This window comes from Aulonocara sp. 'chitande type north' Nkhata Bay, linkage group LG19 (assembly GCF_057382095.1).
Source record: "Aulonocara sp. 'chitande type north' Nkhata Bay isolate Kocher_YH1m ecotype deep benthic linkage group LG19, A_spYH_male_GT1.1, whole genome shotgun sequence".
In the NCBI taxonomy this organism is placed as follows: domain Eukaryota; kingdom Metazoa; phylum Chordata; class Actinopteri; order Cichliformes; family Cichlidae; genus Aulonocara; species Aulonocara sp. 'chitande type north' Nkhata Bay.
This window is the reverse complement of record NC_141362.1, coordinates 20731479-20758940: the sequence shown is the minus strand read 5'-3', so window position 1 is coordinate 20758940 and position 27462 is coordinate 20731479. Positions and strand designations below refer to the sequence as shown.

The following is a 27462-nucleotide window of genomic DNA, read 5'->3' as shown; positions in this document are numbered from 1 at the left end:
CTTCAGTATTTTACACTTTTTAATGCCTTTTATATGAAACCGGAACACTTTTAAATGGCTCACTTTGCATCGATTGTGTAAGTCTAAAAGCTATGTTGCTGTTATGAATTTGAGTTTACTGCTTAGATCACTTTGGAATAGTTTCACTTCTGCTGTGTGTTTTACAAACATTAAGGAGTGAAAGGGTCAAGTGAAATTGAATAATTTCATGCAATTTGGAGGAAAAAAACAACAACCCACAAACAAATTATACAAACGCCACACTCTCTGGATGACATTGATCAAACTGGATGGCCTTGATATTTTGTGTCAGCTTATGATTGCTGTCTTAAGCTGACAGCTTTACAAATGCATCAGCAGTTTTCCCCATGATAGTGGTTGCTTGTACTGAACTAGTGCCCAAGGCGTCAACTCTGAAATCAGAGAGAGACAAGATTGGAAACAGGGAAAACCTTCAGGTTCCTTGGTTCCATCATGTCAGATAAGATAAGATAAGATAAGATAAGATAGAACTTTATTAATCCCTCGGGTGGGTTCCTCTGGGAAATTCGACTTCCAAAAAAAGCACAGCAACGACCGAAGTTACAGTTACAGAACTGTTATATATACACACACACACACACACACACACACACACACACACACACACACACACACACACACACACACACACACACACACACACACACACACACACACACATATATATAAATACAGAGACAAATATAAATAAAATATACAAAGGGGATAAATAGAATAAATAGGAATAAAAAATAAAAATACAAGTGAATTGCACATTTCAAGTATTGAGTCTATTGCACTGTTGACTATTTACAAAAAGTATTGCACAAGGTATTGTACAGTGAGGTGCAGAGGCACTACAGCTTAGTTGTTCCCCCCTCCTTTGTCCTCCTGTTTCCCCTCCCTCTCCCCTCCAGAGAGGAGTTAAACAGTCTGATGTTGTGTGGGACAAAGGAGTTTTTAAGTCTGTTAGTTCTTGTCTTGGGGAGAAGCAACCTGTCACTGAACAGACTCTTCTGGTTGTTTATGGCCGTGTGCAGAGATGAAGGCTCAAGGATAGCACAGGCAACAAATGGAATAACTTGAGCTCATCTGGGGAGACAAGAACATCTGTCTTTGCTCCAAAATCCATCTGATGCTCAAACGTCCTGTATGGCAGAACTCCAAAGAAGAATTCTGGCAGCAGAGAAGAGATGGTACAGGAACATTTTAGGCATTTCATACACCAAACATGAAGAGGTTCATAGAAAGATCCAGTAGGTAATTGGACCTCATGAGATAGCATAGCCTTGCTTCTCGTTCATCAGGCCTTGTGAAAATCATCTTGCAAGTAACCATTCCAAGAATCCTTAGACATGAAAGACACAGATGGAAGGACAGCATCTAGGCTGGCATGAACCAGAGCGCTGTTGACGACAGAGAAGAAGAGTCTTTACTGTTACTGTCTTTATTGTTCTCCCATTTGCTTCAACAGAAGACGAGGAATAAGTGAAGTAAGTGAAAAAATGTTGAACCGTAATTTACTCCAGCTTAAAATAAATATTCTAACCTTTTGAAAAACTGTATTTCTTATATTCATGAACTACCTGAAATATTTTACTTTAAAATGTATATAATAGTTTACCTATTTTGAATCAATTTTTTTTAAAAAGAGGACATTTTTAACAATATTCGCACTATTATATTATAGAAATTCATGAAAGCGTAGTCTGTTTTCATTATTTGGAGTCCATTCAACTTACTCTGCACTTGCAGCATCCTATCTGATAAAAACTGCACCATGCACTTGTATAAGATTTTTGCAGGAAACTATATGTGAAGGTTAGGACATGCAAATGTTGCCAGATTACAGGACCAATTTGGAGACACAGTATGTATGAGATGAACATAAAAAGCCTTGGTAGTATCCCCTTTTAGGTCATGTTCCATTTTATGCTCAATTAGATTTAAGTGCTATTAGTATTATCAATAAACTGGAGCACCGCATTGCAGCCCCACAAAGACTCATAAAAAACCACCAGATTGTTATTTTATGGTTAATGAATCTAGCTGGGAAGTACTGGGGCTTAAGGCATTAGACACTTGTTTTGTAACTTCTAAGCACTGTCAGCTGGCCTTTGGGCTTGTGTGCCTGATGTTTTATGAGTTTTGTCTGGAAGTCTGATGCTGTAATCTTATAAACACCAGCTTTGTCATCAGAAAGCTGAATATTCTTGAATACATTCAAGAATATTCAACTTTCTGATGACAAAGTTAGGCAATGTTTAGGCAGCTTTTTGGGAAAAGGCTGTCTAAACTTTGTCTCTGATCCTTGTGCTGGCTCGGCAGTGATCCTTTACCTCTCATCTGTCTTCCCGTTCATCAGTTTCACCAAAATGATTCCAAGCTGCAAATCTTTTATATCTAACATGTAAACACGTCACAGATCTCGGGATAATATTTAGCAATGTTTTTCCTGCCTCACCGACAGTGTTTCTTTAAAAAAACAGGAGCAGGCTGTTCCTCCTGGGAAAGTTGATGGCAGTGAGCAAATGCCTTGAATAAACTACTTTGCGCGTACTGTAAGATTTTGAAGTTTCCGCTAGGTTTTCCCTGGGCAACTGAAAGAAAGTGATAGTGCTGGACGAGTATGATTTGGAAACCATTAGGGTGAGTGTTGTGTTATCAACTGAAAGAATCAGGGCAAACCAAATTGCTGCACTCTGTGCAGCTATGCGTATCCGCAAAAAAAAAGTAGTGCCTGTTGTGAAATATTGATTGTCACTTTTCTGTTCAACACACAGCTGCAGTTTGGATCTGCAGCCTTTGGTCAGTTTCCTCTAGACATTTTGTGAGAACTAGAAAAGTGGGGGATGGTTTCATTTCTCCTGTGTAACAGTGTAGTCACGGCGTGGGTGGAGGACTTTATAGGTCTCTTGTGTGCTTACATTCTAATGTCTCACTGTTTATTGTAGAGTCTTTGTTGGGAGGGCTTAGTGAAAAGGTTAGGGTTGATGTTCATATGCTTAGTCTTTAATCTTTGTGTGTGTGTGTGTGTGTGTGTGTGTGTGTGTGTGTGTGTGTTTTCTAACTGTCAGTCTATATAACAGATCCAAATGTTAAGGGCTGAGAAGAAAATCTGCCTTACATGTGATGATATACAGAAAGGATTCTTTGGCCCTGCAGATATAAGAGGACATGAGCTGCGAATAGCATATCAGGTGACACGTTTAATCATTCGGGACTTTTGGAAAAAAGTTCTTACCAATAATTATTCAGTTAAATTCCTGGAATTAACATGAAGGGACTGGAGCTTAAAATCTTGGAAAATGTTCCATGCTGAGGGTATGAGTAACCGGTGTATCATTTTCCAGTATGACAGGCTGATATGCTGCAGTCATTACAATTAAGAACAATATTTATTTAAAGCCCACTTAAACATTTGAATATAAGCATTATATTCACCCCCTTCAGTAGAGAGTTGTTTCATATCTGTCACGTAGCACCTTAACCACACTACTTTTTTTTTGGTGTGTGACTAGTCAGTTGTATTCTATACTGTATTTTCTTCTAGTTGTATTTATGGTTTTGTAGGCTTGTTTTACATTTTGTAAGATCTAATCATAATCTTCTGCGTGTATTTGTTGAATGTGTGAAGGTAAATATAAATGCACTATTCTGTAAATGCTTCAGGTGTAGTTAGTGTTCTTGTACATGCATAACAAAGAAGTTTTGAAGGCTTATATATTCAAGACTAAATCAGCTGACTGCCAGTCTAGAATATGCTCTCAGAGTAGGTGTAAGGTTGGGCTAAGACAAAACATTGTATTCAAACAAAAATTATATACGTGCTAAAATCTGGACTTTGGTAAATGTTGGTGAGTCCAACTCAAAATGCACACAAACTGGAGACAAGAAAACGGAAAAATGGTTAAATATGAACAGAAATCCTCCAAACCTGAGATTGTGTTGGACTCCCGACCGAATAAAATGCATTAAGCGATGCAACAACCTTTTGAAGAACACTTTTTTTTTTCCCCGCCTCAGTGTGGCTAAGTTGTGTAAATTGTTTAGATCTGAAGAGGCTCCCAAGTGCACGGAAGTGTGCATTCTCTGTCGGCACGCTGTCAACCTGACAGCCAAAAACAGAAAGTGACCACATCATCATTAAAAACACACAATAAATAAAACTAGATTCAAAGGGACAGTTGACTCCATTATAAAATGAAGTTTTTTGTTTGTTTGTTTGCTTTTACTCCAGGCTGTGGAGTAATTTATCCGTCTAGCTGCCTTTTTTTGTGAGCTGCCCACTTTTGGAAATATCAGCTGTGAAAATGTTCGCCTTTGGTTGAATATAATAGAACTAGACGGCACTTGCCTTCTGGTTCTTAAAGCACAAAACTTAGCAGTAATGTCTCCTTCCAGAAAGCACTATAGGCCAGAGGAAAGACATGGAAATTTTGGCTATAAGATTTTTATTCTGTTTAAATCCAGGTTTCAGATTTTTACCTTAGACGCATTATAGCCATAATAATGTGTTATGACTATTGTGATAAATGGCTGAACCATGAACTGTAGTGGAACCCTAGTTATCCTCTTCGTCTCAGCTTTGTGGTTGTGTTTTCTTCAGCGTATTGCATCCACAGAGGTCGTATGCTAGAGTTGTGTTTTATTGAAGATCAAAGCTGCCAGGCTGCCCAGCAACTCACCCAAAAATAACAGGTTGAATTATAGTTGAATCAGCGCATACTGCTTAGCGGTGAAGTAGGCTAAATAATGTAGGTTTGTTAAATCCCTGTTCCTCGCTACCAACATGGTGATATGATACAGCTCATGTCTGCAGAGCTTGTGGTTTACCTTACCCCAGAACAGATCAACAACTGCTGGAAATCTATTACTAGTTGATTTGAAAACTGTGGCTGATTTTCCCAAGTTCAGTTGCTCATATTGTAGCAACCATATGTTGCCAGGGATGTTTGGTGCACTACTCCACTACAATACGACTGACCTTGATGTGTGATCTAAAAATGTCAAAGAACCAGGGGATGAGCAGTGTTCCTTTCTTTATGGTCTGATGGGTAGGGCATAAGGTGCCTCAGCAGCGCAGCATCATGAAGTACTGAAGAACATTGAAGTGACATTTGCTCCTTACCTAGTATTGTCTAGACATGCGGACTGGTGAGGCTAAACGCAGTACAACATAGGTGAACAATGTCACAGTTATACAGAATTATCCACAGGCCTCACTGAACAGTTTAGATTGTGAAAACGCCTTCCTCTGAGATTAGGGGGAAAAAATGGAAACCTTTCAAACATGATAGCAAAACCTGCACTCAAAGCTGGTTAAATCCATCCTAACCTCTGCCTAACCCCTTTATGGAAGGTAGGGACAGAAGGGATTTGAATAAGCCTTGTGAAAAGTGATCGAGATCATACACCTATTTGGGTCAATAACAAATATGCTCTAAATGAATATGCAAAAAGAAGACCTGAGAAGGATAAGCGGGGATGGATGGTTGGGTTCAACATAACTAATGGCCTGATGGCCCAGGGTCAGTAACAAGTCTGTTGGGCAAGTTGACTGGCCAGCCACTGGTTCATTTCGACCAGTAATGGTCAGTGATAGACAGGTATTTTTATATTGTAATATTATATATATTGTAATATTATAATGTACATGCTGGGTGCCATTGTAAACCAGAGCTTCCTTCTCAGTTGATTTATCACTGATCAAACAAAGGTGCCTGTCTTTGTAAAATACACTGTATTGTCTGATTGCTATTACTACTACTACTGCTACTATCCCACCACTGTTTGAGATTTGTATTCTGGACAGTAATTTTCTCAATTACACCCTCGGGGTGGAGTGGGTGAGTGTTGGTTTGGTACCTTCTAAGTCTGATCTGGCAGACTGACAGGAAGCCTATTAACTATTGCATTCATGACTAACGCTGGCCTGTCTTCCCACGCTGCTGCAGACTCCCGCAGTTATCCTCCCAAACATGACAGCTGTAGCAGATAGTGAAGCCTGGGTTTCACCTTTGCAACAGCAGGTTTCAGAAGTTGGCTCGACTTTCACTGGAATTGGTGCAGACAAGCTAAAATAATATTCCATATGCCACAATGAGGCCAGTGTGCTACACCAGGCCCTCTAGCCCCATGTCTGGCAGAACCTGGCCAGGGTGATTCATTACTGAGAGTGGTAGTCCCCCCAGCCATGCATCCAATGAATATTAAAATCATGTATTTGTAGATGGAGAAACCTGACTCATTAATGCCTGTTTTTTTTTTTTTGTTTTTTTTTGTTGTTGTTTTTTTTTCTCATTTTTTTTGTCTGCTCCATACTTCTTTTTGACTATTATCCAACAAGACAGTTTACATCTAGCAGAAAGTTCTTAAATGCCACATAGTTATTATGTCACTGTTATGAACCATGCCAAGCTTTTGTTGGCATTTAAATGTTAAGTTCAGTGAAAAGGTTGTGGTGTGGATGGTGGCATGGTTTGGAGGTCCTGTACATGACAGTGAAATGTCACTTTGATTTGTGTTGAATGGTGTTACTGTATGTTCTAAAGGCAAATGATACATATAAATCATATAAGATTTGCTTCATATGGATATATAAATTGGGTAGCATAGTTCTCATTAAAAGCAAATAATAGAAAAGCAAGATAATTACATCAAAAATGAACACACCCGAAACTCTGGCTGATTGGGACCCACACCCAGTTTCACACCTTGGCTCAGGCGATTAGAGGATCATCAGGGGGTCCTTTTGTCCCTCTGTGGGGGGTTACTCCCACTAGGTTTATATCTGGGACTCCCCACCATTTGACCTTAGAACTGAAGAATTGGGCTAAGACAAAACATTGTATTCAAACAAAAATTATATACGTGCTAAAATCTGGACTTTGGTAAATGTTGGTGAGTCCAACTCAAAATGCACACAAACTGGAGACAAGAAAACGGAAAAATGGTTAAATATGAACAGAAATCCTCCAAACCTGAGATTGTGTTGGACTCCCGACCGAATAAAATGCATTAAGCGATGCAACAACCTTTTGAAGAACACATTTTTTTTTTCCCGCCTCAGTGTGGCTAAGTTGTGTAAATTGTTTAGATCTGAAGAGGCTCCCAAGTGCACGGAAGTGTGCATTCTCTGTCGGCACGCTGTCAGCCTGACAGCCAAAAACAGAAAGTGACCACATCATCATTAAAAACACACAATAAATAAAACTAGATTCAAAGGGACAGTTGACTCCATTATAAAATGAAGTTTTTTGTTTGTTTGTTTGCTTTTACTCCAGGCTGTGGAGTAATTTATCCGTCTAGCTGCCTTTTTTTGTGAGCTGCCCACTTTTGGAAATATCAGCTGTGAAAATGTTCGCCTTTGGTTGAATATAATAGAACTAGACGGCACTTGCCTTCTGGTTCTTAAAGCACAAAACTTAGCAGTAATGTCTCCTTCCAGAAAGCACTATAGGCCAGAGGAAAGACATGGAAATTTTGGCTATAAGATTTTTATTCTGTTTAACTCCAGGTTTCAGATTTTTACCTTAGACGCATTATAGCCATAATAATGTGTTATGACTATTGTGATAAATGGCTGAACCATGAACTGTAGTGGAACCCTAGTTATCCTCTTCGTCTCAGCTTTGTGGTTGTGTTTTCTTCAGCGTATTGCATCCACAGAGGTCGTATGCTAGAGTTGTGTTTTATTGAAGATCAAAGCTGCCAGGCTGCCCAGCAACTCACCCAAAAATAACAGGTTGAATTATAGTTGAATCAGCGCATACTGCTTAGCGGTGAAGTAGGCTAAATAATGTAGGTTTGTTAAATCCCTGTTCCTCGCTACCAACATGGTGATATGATACAGCTCATGTCTGCAGAGCTTGTGGTTTACCTTACCCCAGAACAGATCAACAACTGCTGGAAATCTATTACTAGTTGATTTGATTTCTCCTGAAATCAAATCGTTTTGTTATTTGATACAAGAGTTTCCCCCTCGACACAGTTCTCAGTCATTTTCAGTTTGTTTATGATTTTAGCTAAAACAACTGTATATGTTTTACTGAAATCAGGAAATGGAGAACAGAAATGGAGACAAAATGTTCAGTATTGTGTTAGTGAGGTGCGCAGTACAACTCGTCCTCTTCCTTCTGAAGTCAGTCACCATCTCTCTGGTCTTCTCTCAGAAGCAGGTGATTCCTCCCAGACCACTCAGCAAAATCACTCACTAGTGCTCTGCATTCCTCTTCCCTCCCATCACGAGTGCATCCCATCACTGGAGAATTGTCAAAGAAGCTGTAGGTGGCATGACCCAGAGTTGCACTAAAGTCTGAGGTGACATGAAATGGAGACAGATACATTTTACATCTAACCATTACAGGCCATTTAAGTAAAGGACAACATGACCTTTATGTTATGTTAGTATGTTGTATGTATGTTGTAGTATGTATGTATGTATGTAGGCATGTCCCACCAGGAGGGCAGACCCAGGACACGCTGGAGAGATTATATCTCTCGGCTGGCCTGGGAACGCCTTGGTGTTCCCCCGGATAGGCTAGAGGAGTTGGCTGGGGAGAGGGAGGTCTGGGCTTCTGGGCTTAGGCTGCTGCCCCCGCGACCCGGCCCCGGATAAAGCGAAAGAAGATGGATGGATGTTAGTATGTTTTGGTGTATAAGCCCCACTGATAGTGCTTCTTGAGACCACCAACATTTCTTGTATATAGTTGTTGCAGAAGTTTCTAAAGTGTTTCATGTTTGTTCTTAGTCTATATATAATATAATAATTTACACATTTTCAAAATAAAACTCTAGATCTTATAAATAATTAGTAACTAAAGCTTTTAAAGTCCGTGCAGTTAAATAAAGTGCAAAATTTTACACAGAAATTAAATGTGAACTGTTTCATAAGAGTCTTTGGGCCATAAGCCGTGTGTCTCTGAGCCGTGTATGTTTTTATGAATAGATAGAAGTCTCTGTTATGGCAATCAGTTGCTATGGTGCTTTTATAATAAATCAGTAAATCTAGGGTGCTTGAAAATAGTAGGACACTACTGGATTGATAAAATATAATCAATATGTATTCATAATGCTGCAGTGATACACATTTACAGCAAAGGACTCTTTCATGTTTTAATGCTTTTGCTTTTGTCATCTTCTGTCCTCTTTAGTCCATAGTGAAAAATGTTTTTACCAGCCTCACAGGAAATCCGCCAGCGACAAAAAGATAAGAACTGAGACTAACAATAGCAACATAAATCTGAATGTGTTTTAAACGTAACTTGTCAAACAGCTGTTGAATAAGAACATAAACCAGTTTTCCAGTCTCCCTCACCCCCTCACTGCATCAACATTTAATTGATTAAGTATTTAACAAATGTACGACCTAATTTCTGGTTAAACAAACGATCAGAAATAACAAAGTTGATGTAATCTTAATTCATTTAGTTTATTCGTTAATCTTAATTCAAGGTATAGAACAGCTTCATTGCCTTTACTGTAAGTGAGCAAATCATGATTAATGTTGTGCATACTCATTACCTTAAAAGCTTATCGCGAACCAGGAAAAGAAACTGATTTATTTCTGTGGCATTTTCTATCCTCGCAGTGGAGCTGTCCTAAAACAGAGCCTGCAACAAAAGTGTCCCCGTGGTGGAGGGCTGGTATATCTCCTGGTTTCAGTGTAAACTAACACCAGTGGGGAAAGGCACAATGACAGATAAACTCTGATCATATGTTGAAAAGCAAACAACCTCAGGACTTAACCTTTGGAAGCAATGTGAGATTATTATCCTGATAGTAAATATATATCTTGGAATAATACTCCAAACTGGACGCTGGAACATTAAATACTCACTCCAATTAAGATGTAATTTTATTCACATTGAATTTTGTGTCCGTCTTGTTTAGAAAAGCTTTAATCAGAAAGCTGTGGCTGATTTTCCCAAGTTCAGTTGCTCATATTGTAGCAACCATATGTTGCCAGGGATGTTTGGTGCACTACTCCACTACAATACGACTGACCTTGATGTGTGATCTAAAAATGTCAAAGAACCAGGGGATGAGCAGGTTCCTTTCTTTATGGTCTGATGGGTAGGGCATAAGGTGCCTCAGCAGCGCAGCATCATGAAGTACTGAAGAACATTGAAGTGACATTTGCTCCTTACCTAGTATTGTCTAGACATGCGGACTGGTGAGGCTAAACGCAGTACAACATAGGTGAACAATGTCACAGTTATACAGAATTATCCACAGGCCTCACTGAACAGTTTAGATTGTGAAAACGCCTTCCTCTGAGATTAGGGGGAAAAAATGGAAACCTTTCAAACATGATAGCAAAACCTGCACTCAAAGCTGGTTAAATCCATCCTAACCTCTGCCTAACCCCTTTATGGAAGGTAGGGACGGAAGGGATTTGAATAAGCCTTGTGAAAAGTGATTGAGATCATACACCTATTTGGGTCAATAACAAATATGCTCTAAATGAATATGCAAAAAGAAGACCTGAGAAGGATAAGCGGGGATGGATGGTTGGGTTCAACATAACTAATGGCCTGATGGCCCAGGGTCAGTAACAAGTCTGTTGGGCAAGTTGACTGGCCAGCCACTGGTTCATTTCGACCAGTAATGGCATTTCCATTAATTGATTCCCTGGCAAAGCAAACTGCCTGAAACGGATCCTCACGAATGAGTCACTTTTTCAGTATTTTCACTTGAATTTAAATGTGAAGAAAAGTGATCTTTTTATCCGCTTCCATCCACATTAGATTTATTTCACAAAGCGATAACTAAAATAAAACCTGTCTGTATCGTGACAAACTGTTTAGCTTTACATTTGCCAGATTGTTAAAGTTTGCCGCAGCCATCCTCTCTCTTTCGACTAGAGATAACTGCTGCTGAGTTGGAGCACAGGGTGTCCTCCATTACATTTATTCTAAGTCTTTAGTTACTAATGATTTTTCTCAAATAGGTTTGCAGTATAAAATATGAGAAATGCGATATTTGATATGTCTGTCCTTTGATTCACTGAACTTTTGCTCGGGCAGAGTTACGGGGCTGCAGTCTGAGCAGAGAACCTAGACCTCTCTCCCCGAGGTCTGGGTCCCATGGGCCCATTGGACTAATGCACCTCCACCAAGCATTCTCCCTTGAGCCCCGTCCCCATGCCTGACTATAGGGTGGCTCCCCAGTAGCCCAGTCTCAGTCAGGTTGAGCTGGCCCCTCATTAACTTTTTTCTTTCATAAGGATTTCCTGAATTTGGCTCTGATTGACGCCTCACCCAACCTTAATTTGCCTTGGGAGAGGCATAGCTCCTGGGATACACAAACCCCTCCAGTGCGATAAGATGGCCATTCTCGTGGGTGGTTATTTATCCCATATTTGTGAAATTCCTATCACAACAGTGAAAATCTTATTATATGATCATAGCACAAAAATATATGTCTGAACTTACCCCATCTCCTCCTTAATGGGTGAGCCAGTCTGACCAAAACTGTGAAGGTTCACATATTGTGAATGCAATGTTGCGGTCTCCTGTTAGGTTTTGAAAAGGGTCACAGGCCTGGAAAAATTGCCCATAGGGTGGATTTATGATTATGTCTATATATGTGATAGACAGGTATTTTTATATTGTAATATTATAATGTACATGCTGGGTGCCATTGTAAACCAGAGCTTCCTTCTCAGTTGATTTATCACTGATCAAACAAAGGTGCCTGTCTTTGTAAAATACACTGTATTGTCTGATTGCTATTACTACTACTACTGCTACTATCCCACCACTGTTTGAGATTTGTATTCTGGACAGTAATTTTCTCAATTACACCCTCGGGGTGGAGTGGGTGAGTGTTGGTTTGGTACCTTCTAAGTCTGATCTGGCAGACTGACAGGAAGCCTATTAACTATTGCATTCATGACTAACTCTGGCCTGTCTTCCCACGCTGCTGCAGACTCCCGCAGTTATCCTCCCAAACATGACAGCTGTAGCAGATAGTGAAGCCTGGGTTTCACCTTTGCAACAGCAGGTTTCAGAAGTTGGCTCGACTTTCACTGGAATTGGTGCAGACAAGCTAAAATAATATTCCATATGCCACAATGAGGCCAGTGTGCTACACCAGGCCCTCTAGCCCCATGTCTGGCAGAACCTGGCCAGGGTGATTCATTACTGAGAGTGGTAGTCCCCCCAGCCATGCATCCAATGAATATTAAAATCATGTATTTGTAGATGGAGAAACCTGACTCATTAATGCCTGTTTTTTTTTTTTTTTTTTTTTTTTTTTTTTTCTCATTTTTTTTGTCTGCTCCATACTTCTTTTTGACTATTATCCAACAAGACAGTTTACATCTAGCAGAAAGTTCTTAAATGCCACATAGTTATTATGTCACTGTTATGAACCATACCAAGCTTTTGTTGGCATTTAAATGTTAAGTTCAGTGAAAAATGAGAGCCACATATGAGGATATTCGTTTAAAATTTTGATAGAACAGTAGCAGTATAATGTCCTCGTATGTAGATATGGAGCAAATTTGAGTATTTTGGTCTAAATAAACCAAAATGTGATGTCCACATATGTGGACGTCAGGTCCTAGGAGGTTAAAGTTTGAAAAATCAACCACTGTATCGCTCAAATCATATTCTGTAAAGGCCCATCTCTACTAAAAGCACAGATAGACAGGATTAAACAAAATCAGTTTAAAAAGAGCTCTTAAATACAAACTGAATGGAAAAGAAGTAGTTAAAAATGTGCAGTAAATGTTTCGTGTGTGTGTGTGTGTGTGTGTGTCAGTCACACTATGCTTAACTCAGGACATGACATCGGTTTGAGATAAATTGAACTTTGAGACATGGTCAGAAGACTGAGGTCATCAAAAGATGGATGTGTTCAGCAACAAGGCTCATTTGGTACTAAAGGGCCAAAAGTATGCTATACTGCCTTGTACCAATGTCTGAATCATGGATACAAGGCAGAATTGATTGATGCTTTCATGTTGCTTACATTAAATTCTGACTCTACCATCTGAATGTTACTGGAATTGTTTTTCCAAATGTCTGCTGTCCAATTTTTGGTGTGCCCCATGCAAATTGTAGCCTCAGTTTCCTGTTCTTGGTTTACAGAGTTGCACCTGGTGTGGTCTTGTGCTGCTGTAGCTCATCTGCTTCAAGGGTCAGTGTGTTGTGTGTTCAGAGATGTTTAGAGATTTACTGTTACTGTTAGATTACCTTCCTATGAGCTCAAAACAGTTTGGTCATTCTACTATGAAAGTTGGCATCCCTCTTTTGGATCCTTCATTGTAAACCCTAGAGATGGTTGTGTGGGAAAATCCCAAGAGAATTTTCACATTTTAATATTCTTGTTCAAATGTGGTTTTAATGAAAAATTGTACACTGATAACAGTAAAAATGGGTCATTGTGCTAAAGAGTCAGATATGATATAATTATGATGATTAGGGCTCCAAAAGTCTCTACAAACCCATACAAATTTTGTTTGGTTAGTACATATATCATTAACATCTAATGAAACAAATTAATTTTTTTCATCAGTTTCTTTGGCCAGTGGATCAAAATTGTATACACTGTATTGTATTAACCATAAAAAACAAAACATCAAACTTGTTTGTTAAAGGAATATTTAGACCATTGCAATATCACTGTGATAACAGCATCATACACTGCATATAAACTGAACATCCAATGTGTTTTTAGATACAATAACTGCATCACACCAGTTTACTTTTTACACAGGCACAGACACTATACTCCCATGTCATTATAAATGGAGAACAGGTGAAATCTGTATCCACCTTCACATTTCTGGGCACCAATATCTCCGCCAAACTCATCTGGACCCACAACACCGACGCCCTTGAAAAGAAGGCCCAGCAGCAGCTGCTAATCCTCCATGTCCTGAGGTAGCATAGCCTGGACCAGCAGCTGCTGCTGGACTTTTACATCTTCTCAGTGGACAGCGTGCTCTCCTACTGCCTGGGTGTTTGGTTTGCAGGGGCCACTATTGAGAACAGGAAGGCTGTGCAGAGGGTTAAGTAACACTGCCCCAGAAAATCATTGGCTGCCCTCTGCCACCCCTGGAGGCCATCGTCGGATCTTCCGGTCTCAGGAAAACCGGGGCACTCACAGGTGACCCCTGCATCCCGCCCACCACCTGTTAGACCCTCTGCCTTCCACACGGCACCTCATGGTGACTCACTGTTTGTGAGTCAGCCCTCCATGCACAGTTGGTGTGGAGCACCCACAACTTGATGTACATGTACACTGACAAAACAAAAGGCTATTCTTTTCTATTCTGCATTACTGGATTTTGCATGAACATCTAATCTCATGCCTCAGTTTTTCTAGTTATATTGTTTGATTCAAATGCACTGCGCGGCACGGCTTTGCAGTGGTTTCTCGAGGAAGTCTTGTTTGTGCCAGTGTTTCTGCGCCTGCAGACAGGCTTCATCTCTTTGTGGGTCAGATCCACTGAGTGAATATTTATCATGCCTTGATGTTTCTCTTTAACATGCGTCTGGCGTATCACTCAGCTGATGTTTATCAGTCGTCTCTCACTTGACGTTTTGAACTTTCAAATATGAGACTTCAGTGTTTGTTAATGAAACGTGCCCAAGATAGACCCGGCGAATTAGCATGTAGAAAGCATTTGAAGTGGAGTAAACTCGATAGAGCTCAGAGCCGCTGACATTTAGCTTTTGGCTTTTTAAAGTTCCTCTCTGGAGTCAGCCTGGCAGAAAAATTGATTCAAAGTGCAAGACATTTTACATGGTTGACATGAGACACAGACAGACCCGAGCAGGTTCAATCATGGATGTAAATCCATGAAGTAAAGGATAGCTTCTTGGCTTTTGGCTTAGTTTTTATTATTACAGCTTCCCACACTGGATTTTAGACATAAAGACTGACTTACTCTGCGTCTCGACATGTTGATATTTCTTTATTGTGCATGTGTGACCGTGGTTGAGAACAAATGGCTATTTAAGGCCTCAGAAGTCCAAGTGTGGTATATAATTTTCCTTTACCCAGAGGTTGATTCCTGTTGGTGGAGTTAAGATTAAATTGTGTCTTCAGGGTATGGAGATGGATTAGTGTCTTAAGTACATACTGTGTACAAAATGTGCCACATATAGAATCTCTTTCCTTCTTTGTCCCTAATATCTTTGTCAAGGTTGCAGCCATATCTGATGCACTGCGCCCTTTATTTAAGCACTTAATTACGTAATGGCTTCCGTAGGGGCCAATAACGTCGACATGAGAAACGTGACTGTGTTCATCTATTATCTTATTAACTTTGCGAAATGACATTTATGGTTTAAACTCACTGTATGTTGGAGTGTTTTTTTTCAACTGCTAACTTTAATGATCTGCATTCCTTTCTTATTTAATAAGATTAACTGCTCATCACGTATGAATGACAGTACAGCACACAGAGTCTCTCTTGCAGCTCAGTGCCCATAAAGCTTCCTTGCACCTACAGTGTGAGATGCATTAGCTGGCATAAACCTGGTTAATGTTAGTGGTTTTAGGTCTAAGACATCACATCTATGCAGAGCAGAAACCATTATGTCATAACAATCAAATCAAACACATTCAGTTTGGTTTATTTTCTCTTTTTTTGACATTTTGTTTCCATCTAATTGCACTTGAAATACTTCATATATGTTCTGTTTGTCTAAACATTAAAATCTTTGACTGAAGTTGACGAGATCTGTGGCGGGCGCAAAGAAACAAAACTACAAAGAAGCTCAAGTCATGCTGAAAGGAAGAAAGGTATCTCTATAACCACAGGAGCACCACAAACGTACACTGTAAACTTGCTGAAAGTTCGATTTATCATAGGACTGCTAGTTTTTGAGTCATTTGGTACAAATGTTATCAATTTTTATCTCTCAGCATTAAACACAACATGAAACTGAGGCTGGAGGAAATGAATGAAAGAATCAAATCGCAAACAAAATAGTAGATATTTAAAGTTTAAAGTGGATGATGGTGGTAGTTGTAAAGTAGCTTAAACCCCCAGATCACTGTCTTCTAATTCATCATGTATTCATCAAAATTTCTAGACAATTCGTCCCGGAGCTGTCAAGCTGTTTTATCCTCTAGTGAAGCTCAGACCGACTGTGCAAACATATGTCATACCTGAAAGACATATTTGAATTCAGTTCAAACAAATAAAAGGTTGGGTTTTTTTAAGATTAAATAGAGCTGAGTGTTTGTACACTGCATACTTTGATAGAAATGAAGGCTTTTACCCACATTTTGACTTGAAGGCAGACCGTTTGTTCCATAGTTTTATGTGGATTCCTACTTTGGTTACATGTGCATTGCTTCTACTATACAGCCATTGCCCCATTTACCCTGAATGGTCCCACCACAGCGTTTGGACCTTTGCCATGAATGAAATTTGATCCAGTGGATGTCCTCTTACTTCCATGCAGTGCTGCGATTGTAATTACATTTGACTTTTATTAGTACTCCCATCCATACACAATCACGTTCAAACTGTCAGTCTAACAACAGCAGTTTGGTCTCCATCCTATGCCATCTTATGTTTAGTATTGTATCAAGATTAGCTGTCTCATTAGATGTCCATTTAAATGATGTATTCATATAACCTTCATGTAACCTTGATGTTAACATTTGAACAACATCTGTGGTCCTCAGTCACTACTCTGTATGAGCTAATGATGCCCAGTGGACAAAGTCCACTGCGAAATGGAGTTATTTTCCGCTTTGCTGGTTAATCTGGCGGCTGTGTCAGTGTCGCACACGCTGGCCAGATTTTAAAGAGTGATGGAAAGCTGTTCAGAGGAGGAGCCACAGAAACTGACCATTTGCCAAATTCTTTGATGTCATCTTTTAATAAAAATGAGAGCTGTATTTGGAAGCATAGTTTCTTTGTCTGCCTGAGAGTTTATTCCAAAAAATGTGACCATGTTTACTTTAGTTGAATGTATTCATTTTCACAATGAGTAAAGTAATAAACAAAGCAAATATTGACCAAGATCTGTCATTCTGACAATTGTATTTGCAAACCAGAGCCTGCCTAGAGTGATGCTGTTCAGTTTCTACATTAATTAGAGCTTGTTATGCTGCAACACTGACAGTGTGCCATATAAACAGCTGCTCCCTTGTACCTGTACAAGCTCCAGTCAGTCGCTGCAGAGATGTTTTGGCTCATTTTTTTGGCCACTCTCTCTGTTTGGTTTGAGCTAAACCAATAGTAAGCCAACCTTTCCTCACAGCTAGATAACCATGGCGTTATTATTTTAACGTGTTCCCAGCTGTCTGCATGGAAACTGTGTGGTCTAAACAACCTCTGCATGTTTCTAACTTATACCTATTTTTAAAAAGCAAACATAGAGAAAGGATGTGGGTGTTCCAGTGATAGTGGTGATAGCAAATCTACAAAGAAACGCAAACTGTGCATATCTGTGAGAAATGACAGGAAACTGTACGACAGGTATTGTATCTGCTGGGCCTGCAGGATGGACAGAGCAAATAAAAGAATTACCCTTCTAACCTTTGGTGAAGCAGAAGTTGACAGGTGACCTTCCTGTTTGATTTAATCTGTTAAATGTTTGCATAAAAGGAAAAATATGCACATGATAATAACAGACTGTAGTTGTTTTTCTTTGCAATAGTCCAAGTCATATTGGTTTGAAACATTTGATGTTATTCATGCAACAGTCTCCTTTTCGATCAACCTGAAAACTACAGGGGAAAATAAAATGCGAGCTGGTTGTGTTTCTGCGGGGTGTTTGCTAATCTATGCTTGTATCAGCAGGATCCAAAGGCTTGCAGCCAGTGCATGGCCAATTGCAGCAGTAAACAAGCTAACTCAAAAACCAGGGTCATTTAGATCTCTCCACACATAATTACACTGCCAAATGTGGCAGAGAGGATCAGAGGTCTGCAGCTGAGTCTGCATTTTAAAAATGCTTTTGTCTGCAAGCTGATTTGTGGTTCAAAATATGTCACTCGAAAATGGTCTCAATATTTATTAAAGAATTAATCAGCAGCTATTATTTATTTTAAAATGGTTAAACAGTAGGGGAAATACTAATGGCTGACAATCCTTACACCTAATACACTAAACTGGAGGGGTTTTTTTGCCCATTTTTCTCATTGTGTAATTTATGCATTTATATTCACAAACTTTCCATGTTGTTCCGTCTTTCCTTTCATTCTCCTAAAAACAAACCCATCTGAAAGCATTTCTGTGCGGACTTGTTGAACGTTATTCGCATGTGAGAATAGAGTTTCGCATAAATTGATTCATGCCCTGGCTTGGGAAATTGACAAATAGGTGAGTTCATGTTTTCTTGGCTCTGCCAGAATGTGCCATGCCTCTCTTCATGGAGATTTCTGCCTTGGCCTGTTTGTGTTGGATCAATCACACCCAGTTATCTAATATGGATCAGGTTTTGCATGATAAACGAACAACTTTTTGCACTAAAATGTGTTTACATTTCTTGTCACGTATTGCAGTGCTACATCTTTTGCCGTTCTTGTTGTTGTAGTTCAATTAAATTGAGGTCAGGAACATTCAGCATCTGACAATGACGCCTTAAAATCTTCAGATTCTTTGTGCATACACTCACCTTCTTCATGGCACAAATTCAACAAGATTGCTGTAATACACTCAGATTTTGGTCAATATTAATGTGGTAGTATGACACAGTTGCTGCAGATTTGTCAGCCTCACATCTGTAAAGCAAATCTCCTTTTCTACCACATCTCAAAGGTGCTTTATTGGAGTACACTGAACTCCTTCTCATGTTCAAGAAACCAGTTTGAGATTAATTGAACTTTGTAACATTCTCAGTTGGTACTCAGTGTTGATACAAGGCAGAATTAATGCCTGTGTGTTGTTTGTGCCAATTTCTGACCCTCCCATGTCAGAATTCGGCATAAGTCAAGACTCCTTGCAATAACCCACATTTTCCAATCATCTGTTGTCAAATTTTGGTGAGGCTGTTAGAACGGTAATCTCAGTTTCCTGTTCCTGATGACCATCCTGTCTGTCACCAGCACCCATGCTACATCCAAAGTCACTTAAATTACCTTTCTTACCCATTTAGACTTCAGCAGATGTTCTTGACCATGTCCAAATGCCATTTGGTTGCTGCAATATGATTGGCTGATTAGATATTTGAGTTAGCAAGCAGCTGAACCTTTAAAGTGGTTGGCGAGTGCATGTCTGATGGTACTAGGCTTATAAATATGCAGGTATTGTCCTGAATTAGTAGTGTTACACCCCGGCCTAGGCAACCGGCGTGCAACTCAGGAAAAATAGGAAAAAGGGGAAAAAAAAGGGCCCCCAAGCTCACTGCTCTTAGGGAGGGCGAACTCATAAAAAAAAAACTAATACGAGCTACCACAAAAATAATCCCAAAACGAAAGTATCGACCACTATTGTCTTTAAAGCAAAATATGATATTTATTTACATCACAACACAAGGCGCCAAACTATTTACGAGGGGGGGGGAGAGATCGCGACCATGACATACAGAAACACCGGGCTTAAATACATAGAGGGAGCAATTAGGGAATGGATCGCAGGAGGGAAACACAGCTGGGGCAAATTAGACCTGACGAGACAAGGAAACGTAAACTGAACACACCAAGATAACACAGACTTTCAAAGTAAAACAGGAAACACATAACAGTCACGCCAAACCAAAACGCCTAAAACAATACACTGCCAACGCCGAACCATAACATACCCCCCCACCCAAAAAAAACAATCATTTAAAACATACAACCCCAACGAAAAATGTTCGTTCCATGTCCAGCCCATATGGCACCGGCCGCCGTCCCGCCGGCGACGCTGATGGCTGGACGGGTCCTCCAGTGGAAACGGAAAACTGGAGCGGGCCCTGGGATCCTCCAGCGAAGACAGACGAAAGGCTGGAGCGGTCCCACGGATCCTCCAGCGAAGACAAACGAAGGCTGGAGCGGTTCCCCGGACCCTCCAGCGACGGCGGATGAAGGCTGGAGCGGTCCCTCGGATCCTCCAGCGAAGACAAACGAAGACTGGAGCGGTACCCCGGACCCTCCAGCGACGGCGGATGAAGGCTGGAGCGGTCCCTCGGACCCTCCAGCGTCGGCGGATGAAGGCTGGAGCGGTCCCTCGGACCCTCCAGCAAAGACAGACGGCTGAAGCGGTCCCCCCCTCGGACCCACCAGCGACGGCGGACGGCTTAAGCGGTCCACGGACCCCCCAGCGACTGGACGAGCCCCCATATGTTACACCCCGGCCTAGGCAACCGGCGTGCAACTCAGGAAAAATAGGAAAAAGGGAAAAAAAAAGGGCCCCCAAGCTCACTGCTCTTAGGGAGGGCGAACTCATAAAAAAAAAACTAATACGAGCTACCACAAAAATAATCCCAAAACGAAAGTATCGACCACTATTGTCTTTAAAGCAAAATATGATATTTATTTACATCACAACAAAAAGGCGCCAAACTATTTACAAGGGGGGGGAGATCGCGACCATGACATACAGAAACACCGGGCTTAAATACATAGAGGGAGCAATTAGGGAATGGATCGCAGGAGGGAAACACAGCTGGGGCAAATTAGACCTGACGAGACAAGGAAACGTAAACTGAACACACCAAGATAACACAGACTTTCAAAGTAAAACAGGAAACACATAACAGTCACGCCAAACCAAAACGCCTAAAACAATACACTGCCAACGCCGAACCATAACAGTAGTCAGGACTTTGGTTTTCACTGCACTATATTATTTCTTTATATTTAAATGATTCTACTACCAAGTTCCCATCTGTGTATGGCTGTAGGACTTTTCTGCATTCTAAAGAAATTTCTTCCCGTCTTACTCACCTTTATTTCACCTCTAGGATTAAAGGTAAGTCCAAATGTACCTCTAGAGTCCACGCATGTAATAATCTTCTGTAATAACACTGTTTAAAACCACGGTCTTACATTGGAACCTCTGAGAATAGATGACATAATAGGCTAATTCCTCTTTTAATGTATCCTCTGACTGTAGTCTGAAGTGGCAGGCAGGCTGGGTGACATTTCTAAAGAAATAATGGAGAAAATTATTCCTTTTAGAAATGTTGAGCCCGAAGGAAGAAAGATAAAGACGAACAGTGGTGAGAAAAATGGGCCAAAAGCGATGAGAATAAGCAAAGCAGGAAGGAGAAAGTCATTTAAGAAAGGGGTTGCATGTAATGACGAAAGTGCTAGAGTGAGGGGTAGAGATAGTCGTTCTGTATGTATGATTAGTAGTTATCAATTGATGTAAAATGCATTTAGGAGCCACTTAAAGTATTATGTGGATTGTAGAGTCAGCTGTGCAGGTAGAGAGCTTACAGTGCATTCATTTGATTATTGAATTTCTTTTCCTGAGTGCTTTTGCTTGTTTTTGATACGGTTTAAGCATTTTGCATTGTTAAAGTTAATATAACACTTATACAACATGGCTCCTCAGATGCTCTCATGCAGGAGCTTATTTTTATGTGACATTTTAGTTAGTTGAGAGGGGACTGATAATATTTAAAGAAAAACAGAAAGAAGTAGAAATAGTTGTAGAATGATTAACATAGTGGCAGTTGTGTTTTTATCTAATGAAAGTTGTTGTAAAACCATTTAAGTTCGAAAATACAATTTGTAAAAGGTCATTTTATCTGAATCGTATACATTAGTTATAAAAGGTAAAGTTACAACATGCCTAGAGCTGCCTCTGAGAGTCTACAGTTAACATGTTAAATGCAAAAATTCATGACGGCACAATTAGAAAAAGACTGAAGTATGGCTTGTTTGAAAGGTCGTCTCGTGCATTTTCATGTAACATTTTAGAGAAGCAGACGGGGAGAAAGCTTGTTCTCTCTTAAAGGACATGACAGCATGCATTTAGGGGGGGGGAACAATCACAGCACATCGGAACAAACACTTCATACCAGCTGTCAAACACGGAGATGAAGGGGTGATAATTTGGGTTTGTTTTGCAGCTGCAGGACCTGGACACTAAACAGTCATTGAGATGGCCATGAACTCCTCTGTAGACCAAAGTATTCTAGAGTCAAATGTGAAGCCATCTGTCTGACAGCTAAAGCTTGGCTGAAACTGGATCATCTTACAGGATCTTGATCTGAAGATCATCAAACAGGGGCTGAGAAGGAAAAGATTGGATTGACTGGTTGCAATGGCTCAGTCAGTCCAAGCCCAGACCGCAATTGAGATGCCTTTGCAGGACTTTGAGCTGTGCATAAACAAATGCCTGCAAACCTCAATGAATTGGAGCGACATTATAAAGACGAGTAGGCCAGAATTCCTGCACAATGATGCGAGGGACTGATAAGGTAATACAGAAAAGGATTTCTTAGTTATTTCTAGTGAAAGTAGTTCTGCAAGCTGTTGATTCATGGGGTCTACTTAGTTTTTCAAAACACTGCAGAGAATTCAGTGAAATTCTCTTTTTCACGACTGTTTAATGAAGCCATTTAAAGTTTTATCCTCACAGTATAGCTAGTTTCATATTTACCAAGGAGGTAATTATAAGTACAAGCTTATATTAGTGTTTATGTGCATGTCATTCGGTTTACAAACAAGATCACTTGAAGAGTTTTAAATGAAATTTGATAAGATTTGTAAGGGTATAGAGTGAGGAGATGTTAAGTTTATTAAGATTTGGCTTCCATCGAAGGTCAACTCGATGATTTATTAGCCAAAAATGGACAAAAACCAATATAACTTAACAATCATGGTTCTTACAAGTGTGGTGTGGTGTATATTTTCAACATATGAAGTTAAAGCATAGAGTTAAAATACCATGTGAGATTTGACATCTGATGTCTATTTCAAGGTCAAGCTTTTAAAAACTGTTTCTTGTTTGTTTTGACAACATAGGAATAATGGGAATACAATGACTTTTAAATGTCTTCATAAATGTATGTTATGTCTGAGTAAATGTAACAAACTGTTAAAACTGGCTTTAAAAGATTCCTTTGGCTCGAACTAAACCCTCATTGGGAAACAGCAGGAGGAAAAAAAACATCATTTTCACACTGTGCAACAGCCACTGTGGCATTTTACTATTAAATAAATATTTTTAAATTACATGAAACTTTAATAGGGTATATTGATTGAAGAGTGAGGCTGAGAAAATCTCAACACTTTACCTGATGTCATCTTGGGGAAAAGGGCAGATACTGAGCAAGCAATCAATTCTGGTGAGTGACTATGTATATTTACTCACTAAGCCAGAAATGTGAAGCATTTTGTCATGCATTTTTTTCCTTTACCATAACCCCCTTTGTTTTAGACATAAAAATAAGTGTAAGGAAAGTGCACTACGTTAGAGTTAAGTATGCTTTCACTGTAATATTTTTACAGTGTTGATGTGAATGTTTGAACGTAAGAAATCAAGTTTTAAAAGCTGCATTACAAGAAGAGCATCACAAGAACAACCACTGATGGAAATACCTTTCTTGAGTGTTTGTCTTGGAGTTTTTCATGACATCAGAGCATGTTTGACTAGCTGCGGTTTGCATCCATTAATGGCTGAAAGGTGGATGTCCTTGGAATGACAGTGGAGGAGACCAATCAACCACACTGAGAGTTTGGAGGAGGCAAATCGAGTTGGACAGGAATGGTTGTCAGCAGCTCTGTATGCTTCTGTCATAAGAGGCATGTGCAATCAGTGAGAACAGTTTTCTGTTTGTGTCTAGAGTCAGGTCAGCCAAGTATGTCAACTGCCATCTGATATTATTAGCCTATTACAGAGTGTGGAATTACATGCATCTTGTTGCGTACTGCGTTTGACCTCCTTCCTTCAGAACTGCCTTCATTCCACAAGGTATTAGAAACATTCCTCAGATTTTGGTCCATATTGACATGATGGCATCACCCAGCTGCTGCAGATTTCTCAGCTGCACATTCATAAGAAACTCACTTTCCACCACATCCCAAAGGTGCTCTGCGGGATAGAGATCTGCTGACAGTGGAGGCCATTTGAGTACAGTGAGCTCATTCTCATTTTCCACTCATTTTAAGTGATGCTCATTTGGTACTAAGGACCCCAAAGTGTGTCACAAATGTATTCCCCACATCATTACACTACCATCGTCATCAGCCGGAGCTGTTGATACAAGGCAGGGTGGCTCCATGCTTTCATGTTGTTTGCACTAAATTCTGAGCTTATCTTAATTAATATTGCAGCAGAAATCACGACTCGCCATACCAACAGCATCTTTGCACTCTTTTCCAAGCTTTTGATGAGCCAATTGAGTGATCAACATATTAAATATTTGCATTAACAAACAGTTGAACACGTGTACCTAATAAAGTGGTTGGTGATTATATGTATATTTTTAGCGGATCCTTGGGCTAATGTGGAAATCGTACCATCATAGGTGTTATAGCACAGTGGTCCCCAACCCCCGGGCTACGGACCAGTCATTTGGTACCAGGTCACGAGAGTTGAGGCTCGGGTGTGAAATTTATGGGTTTCTTGGTCTTTTCCTGTGTTGTAGTCGTGTGTCTTATTTTGAAAGAAATATTTACGCTTTACCTTAGCAACCAGAGAGCAGAAAGGGTGCAGAAAGGAGGATGTTACTCTCAATGTTGTTGGCGCGTTTCAGGAAGCTGCTGCTAATAAAGTTAAACAATTACACAGTGAATTCATTTTTAATTTTATATTTAGAAAATACCACAGTTTTTGTCTTGGTTGTATCATTTTATTTTGTTGAATTTATCCACGATACCGTGAAAAAATTGTCTGACATTAAACCGGTCCGTGGCGCAAAAAAGGTTTGGGATCGCTGTTATAGCATACTGCTTCAGCTCTATGGTTTACCGATCGTCTGTTGCAGCTGAGCATGGAGGTGGTATTATTATGTTGCTAACTAGTTTTTTAAATTCACTGCTAACAAATTATTTTTGTTTTTCTGTATAACCCAAGAATATCAACCTGTATCAATACTGGAGTTGTGTATTGCACTGGTGGCCTTTCTGGGATGTTCCCCATCTCTTAAGCTGTGTGAGCTTGGGCAGGCTGATGGCCACTCCCAACCTCTATGGTCCCTTATCTTGGGAAGCGGATTCTTGTTTGGACATGTACAGAGTGATTGGTTTAGACAGGCAGCAACCAGTTTGCATATTCAGAAAAAGGATCTATTTGGAAACATCACTATGAACAAAAACGGTTACTGTTATAGAAGTGTATTTATGTCGACATACTGCTTCGTCTGGATTGTTTGTGCATCAGTTGTCTTCCATCAGCTTCTGCTTGTTAGTAGAGTTCGACTCAAAACTTGGAAACATACTGTGCCGGTTTTATCAATATGTAACCGTTAACTCCCAGAAACTTTTAGCTTTAATTGGATTTTTGAATGTTATGGAAGAACCTTTCCGCCACAAAAAAAAGGATCCATTACTCGAAATTTCGAGTTATTTTCTCGTAATTTTGACTTATTAACTCGAAATTTCGAGTGCTGCTAATCAGTAATCTACATGAATGACATCATTTCCTTGTTACCCGGAAGCTGAAGCCCTCAGCTACAAATGCTACAGCTAAGCTACCAGTATTACATCCAGTCATGAATCCACAGATTGCTGAGTATTTTCAGCGTGGCTTCAAAAATGATAAAATCATTGTGTTATTAGCTGAATCACATTGCGTTACTATCCGCAAACGTACTCGCGAAAGCGCCAATTTGTTGCGATCTGGTTTTGAGTGAGCATTAGTCTGCGCATATGCTTCCGGGTAACAAGAAACGGCCTTCCATAGAATGTTTTAAATTGGTGATTTTTTTAAAAAATTAAGTACATTTTTAAAAAGTTGTTAGGTTTCTCTCTTGTTCCAAAGCATATATTGATTTCAAAACTGAGCCTTCTCATATTCTTGGTATTTCTTATGCTCTTTTATTTGACTGGCAGATTAAATGTTAAAATAACAGAATTTTACCAGTCTGTGCTTACTCACTCATCCTAGGTTGCTCTAATCTGTTCTCTGGCCATAGGTCTAGTCTGCTGCTACTCTTCATATCACTTACTGCTGTGCACTGTGCTGTAATCCTCCTCTCCGTGTTTTTTCCCATGAAATGTTTAAAAGGGAAAAGCCCACCAGAGGGTTTTTTCTCTCTCCTGCTTTTAGGCCACTTTTCTTGCTTTCACACCATGAAGAATGACCTCATTCTGAGGCTTCGCGATCTTACGTTTCGTGATTGACAGCTACCCTTGACTCCTGCGTTGCGTCTCAGGAGGATCGCACAAGGGAAATTACCCGAGCACTGGGGTGAGGGGCAGATGAAGTGATTTCAGCACTTTTGAATTAAATATGGTCCAAGGAACATGAGTAATCCACAGCTACTTCATGACAAACCCAGAACCATTCACAGAGCCTTTTACGACGTATGAATACACATGGCGTTTCTTGGTATGAACTTTGTTGAATTTTAAAGGAGCGGTATGCACAGTTTTTGTTTTGTTTTTTCTTCTTTCTTTCTTGTTCTCAGCAGCCTTGAATTAAACATGCTCGAAGGAATGGGAACAATCTACATGCCACTCAGACCACAAACGCACTGCCATCCAGCAGGGATTAAATACACAGAGGATTTCCATCCATGTAATTTAACTGAAATTTAAAGGAGATAATTCGCCATTTAAACTTTGAATTAAACATGCTCCAAGGAGCAGCGACAATCCACAAGATACTTCAAAACAAGATCCAGAACAATCTACAAGATGCTTTTATAATTATACATGATACATATTTCCAGATGTGCATTGTGTTGCAGTTCATAGCCGGGTGGTTGTTGGAGTCTGTAGTTTCCTGCACTTAAATCTATCCTGTGTGATTTCAGCTAATGTTTAAAATCCCATTGGGATTTGCAAGAGTTAGTCTTGTAGACAAAAGGTTGGTTCTGTGCCTCCTGTCTGCCCTTTTAATCTTCTTAGGCGTTTCACATGCACCCTTTTTTTTTTTTTAATCAGGGTCCCTGGCTGCTTTCCCTTTGTGGCATGATCTTTATATTTGTCTCCATTGCCTGAAGACAACAGGGGTGGTTTTAATCGGCTTTTTTTTTTTCTTTTCTTTTTTTTCTCTTCGAAAAATCTGTCCATGCACCTTCTTGCAATGTGAGAAAACCTGCTTGCAGTCAATTCTGTTTTATTGCAGAAGGACCAAAAAGTCCTATGCAGTGAAGCTAGCCTTTTGTATCTGTAAGCAGTTGCTCAGTGACTGACAGCACGAGAAGTGGGAACAGAGCTGTGTGCCTGAGACCTCGCTAATGCAGTTCAAACAAGGCCAGGTATCCTCCTTTCCTTCTGTCTGTGTGTGACTGACAGCGTGTATGTCATAGTGCGACCCTTCTCATCAAACTCCCCTTTGGGACTTGTCAAAATCCACTTAACCACTCAGACCTGAATAGTTAAGCTCTTCCACTGATCCTCTTCCCCCCCCCCCCC

At 40.0% G+C, this 27462-nt stretch overlaps 1 protein-coding gene across 3 annotated transcripts in view; it reads left to right on the top strand.

The window, feature by feature from the left end:
- The window catches only part of sash1b (SAM and SH3 domain containing 1b), a 67488-nt gene that overhangs the window by 20205 nt on the left and 19821 nt on the right, over positions 1-27462 (top strand). The window contains exon 1 of one of the 3 annotated variants that reach the window (XM_086274345.1): positions 20524-20896. The exons of the other annotated variants lie outside the window; for them this stretch is intronic. Within the exon in view, the coding sequence (XP_086130471.1) occupies positions 20789-20896 (108 nt within the window). The 5' untranslated portion in view covers positions 20524-20788. Of the gene's footprint in view, positions 1-20523; positions 20897-27462 lie in introns of those variants that run through there. 3 annotated transcript variants of the gene reach the window in all.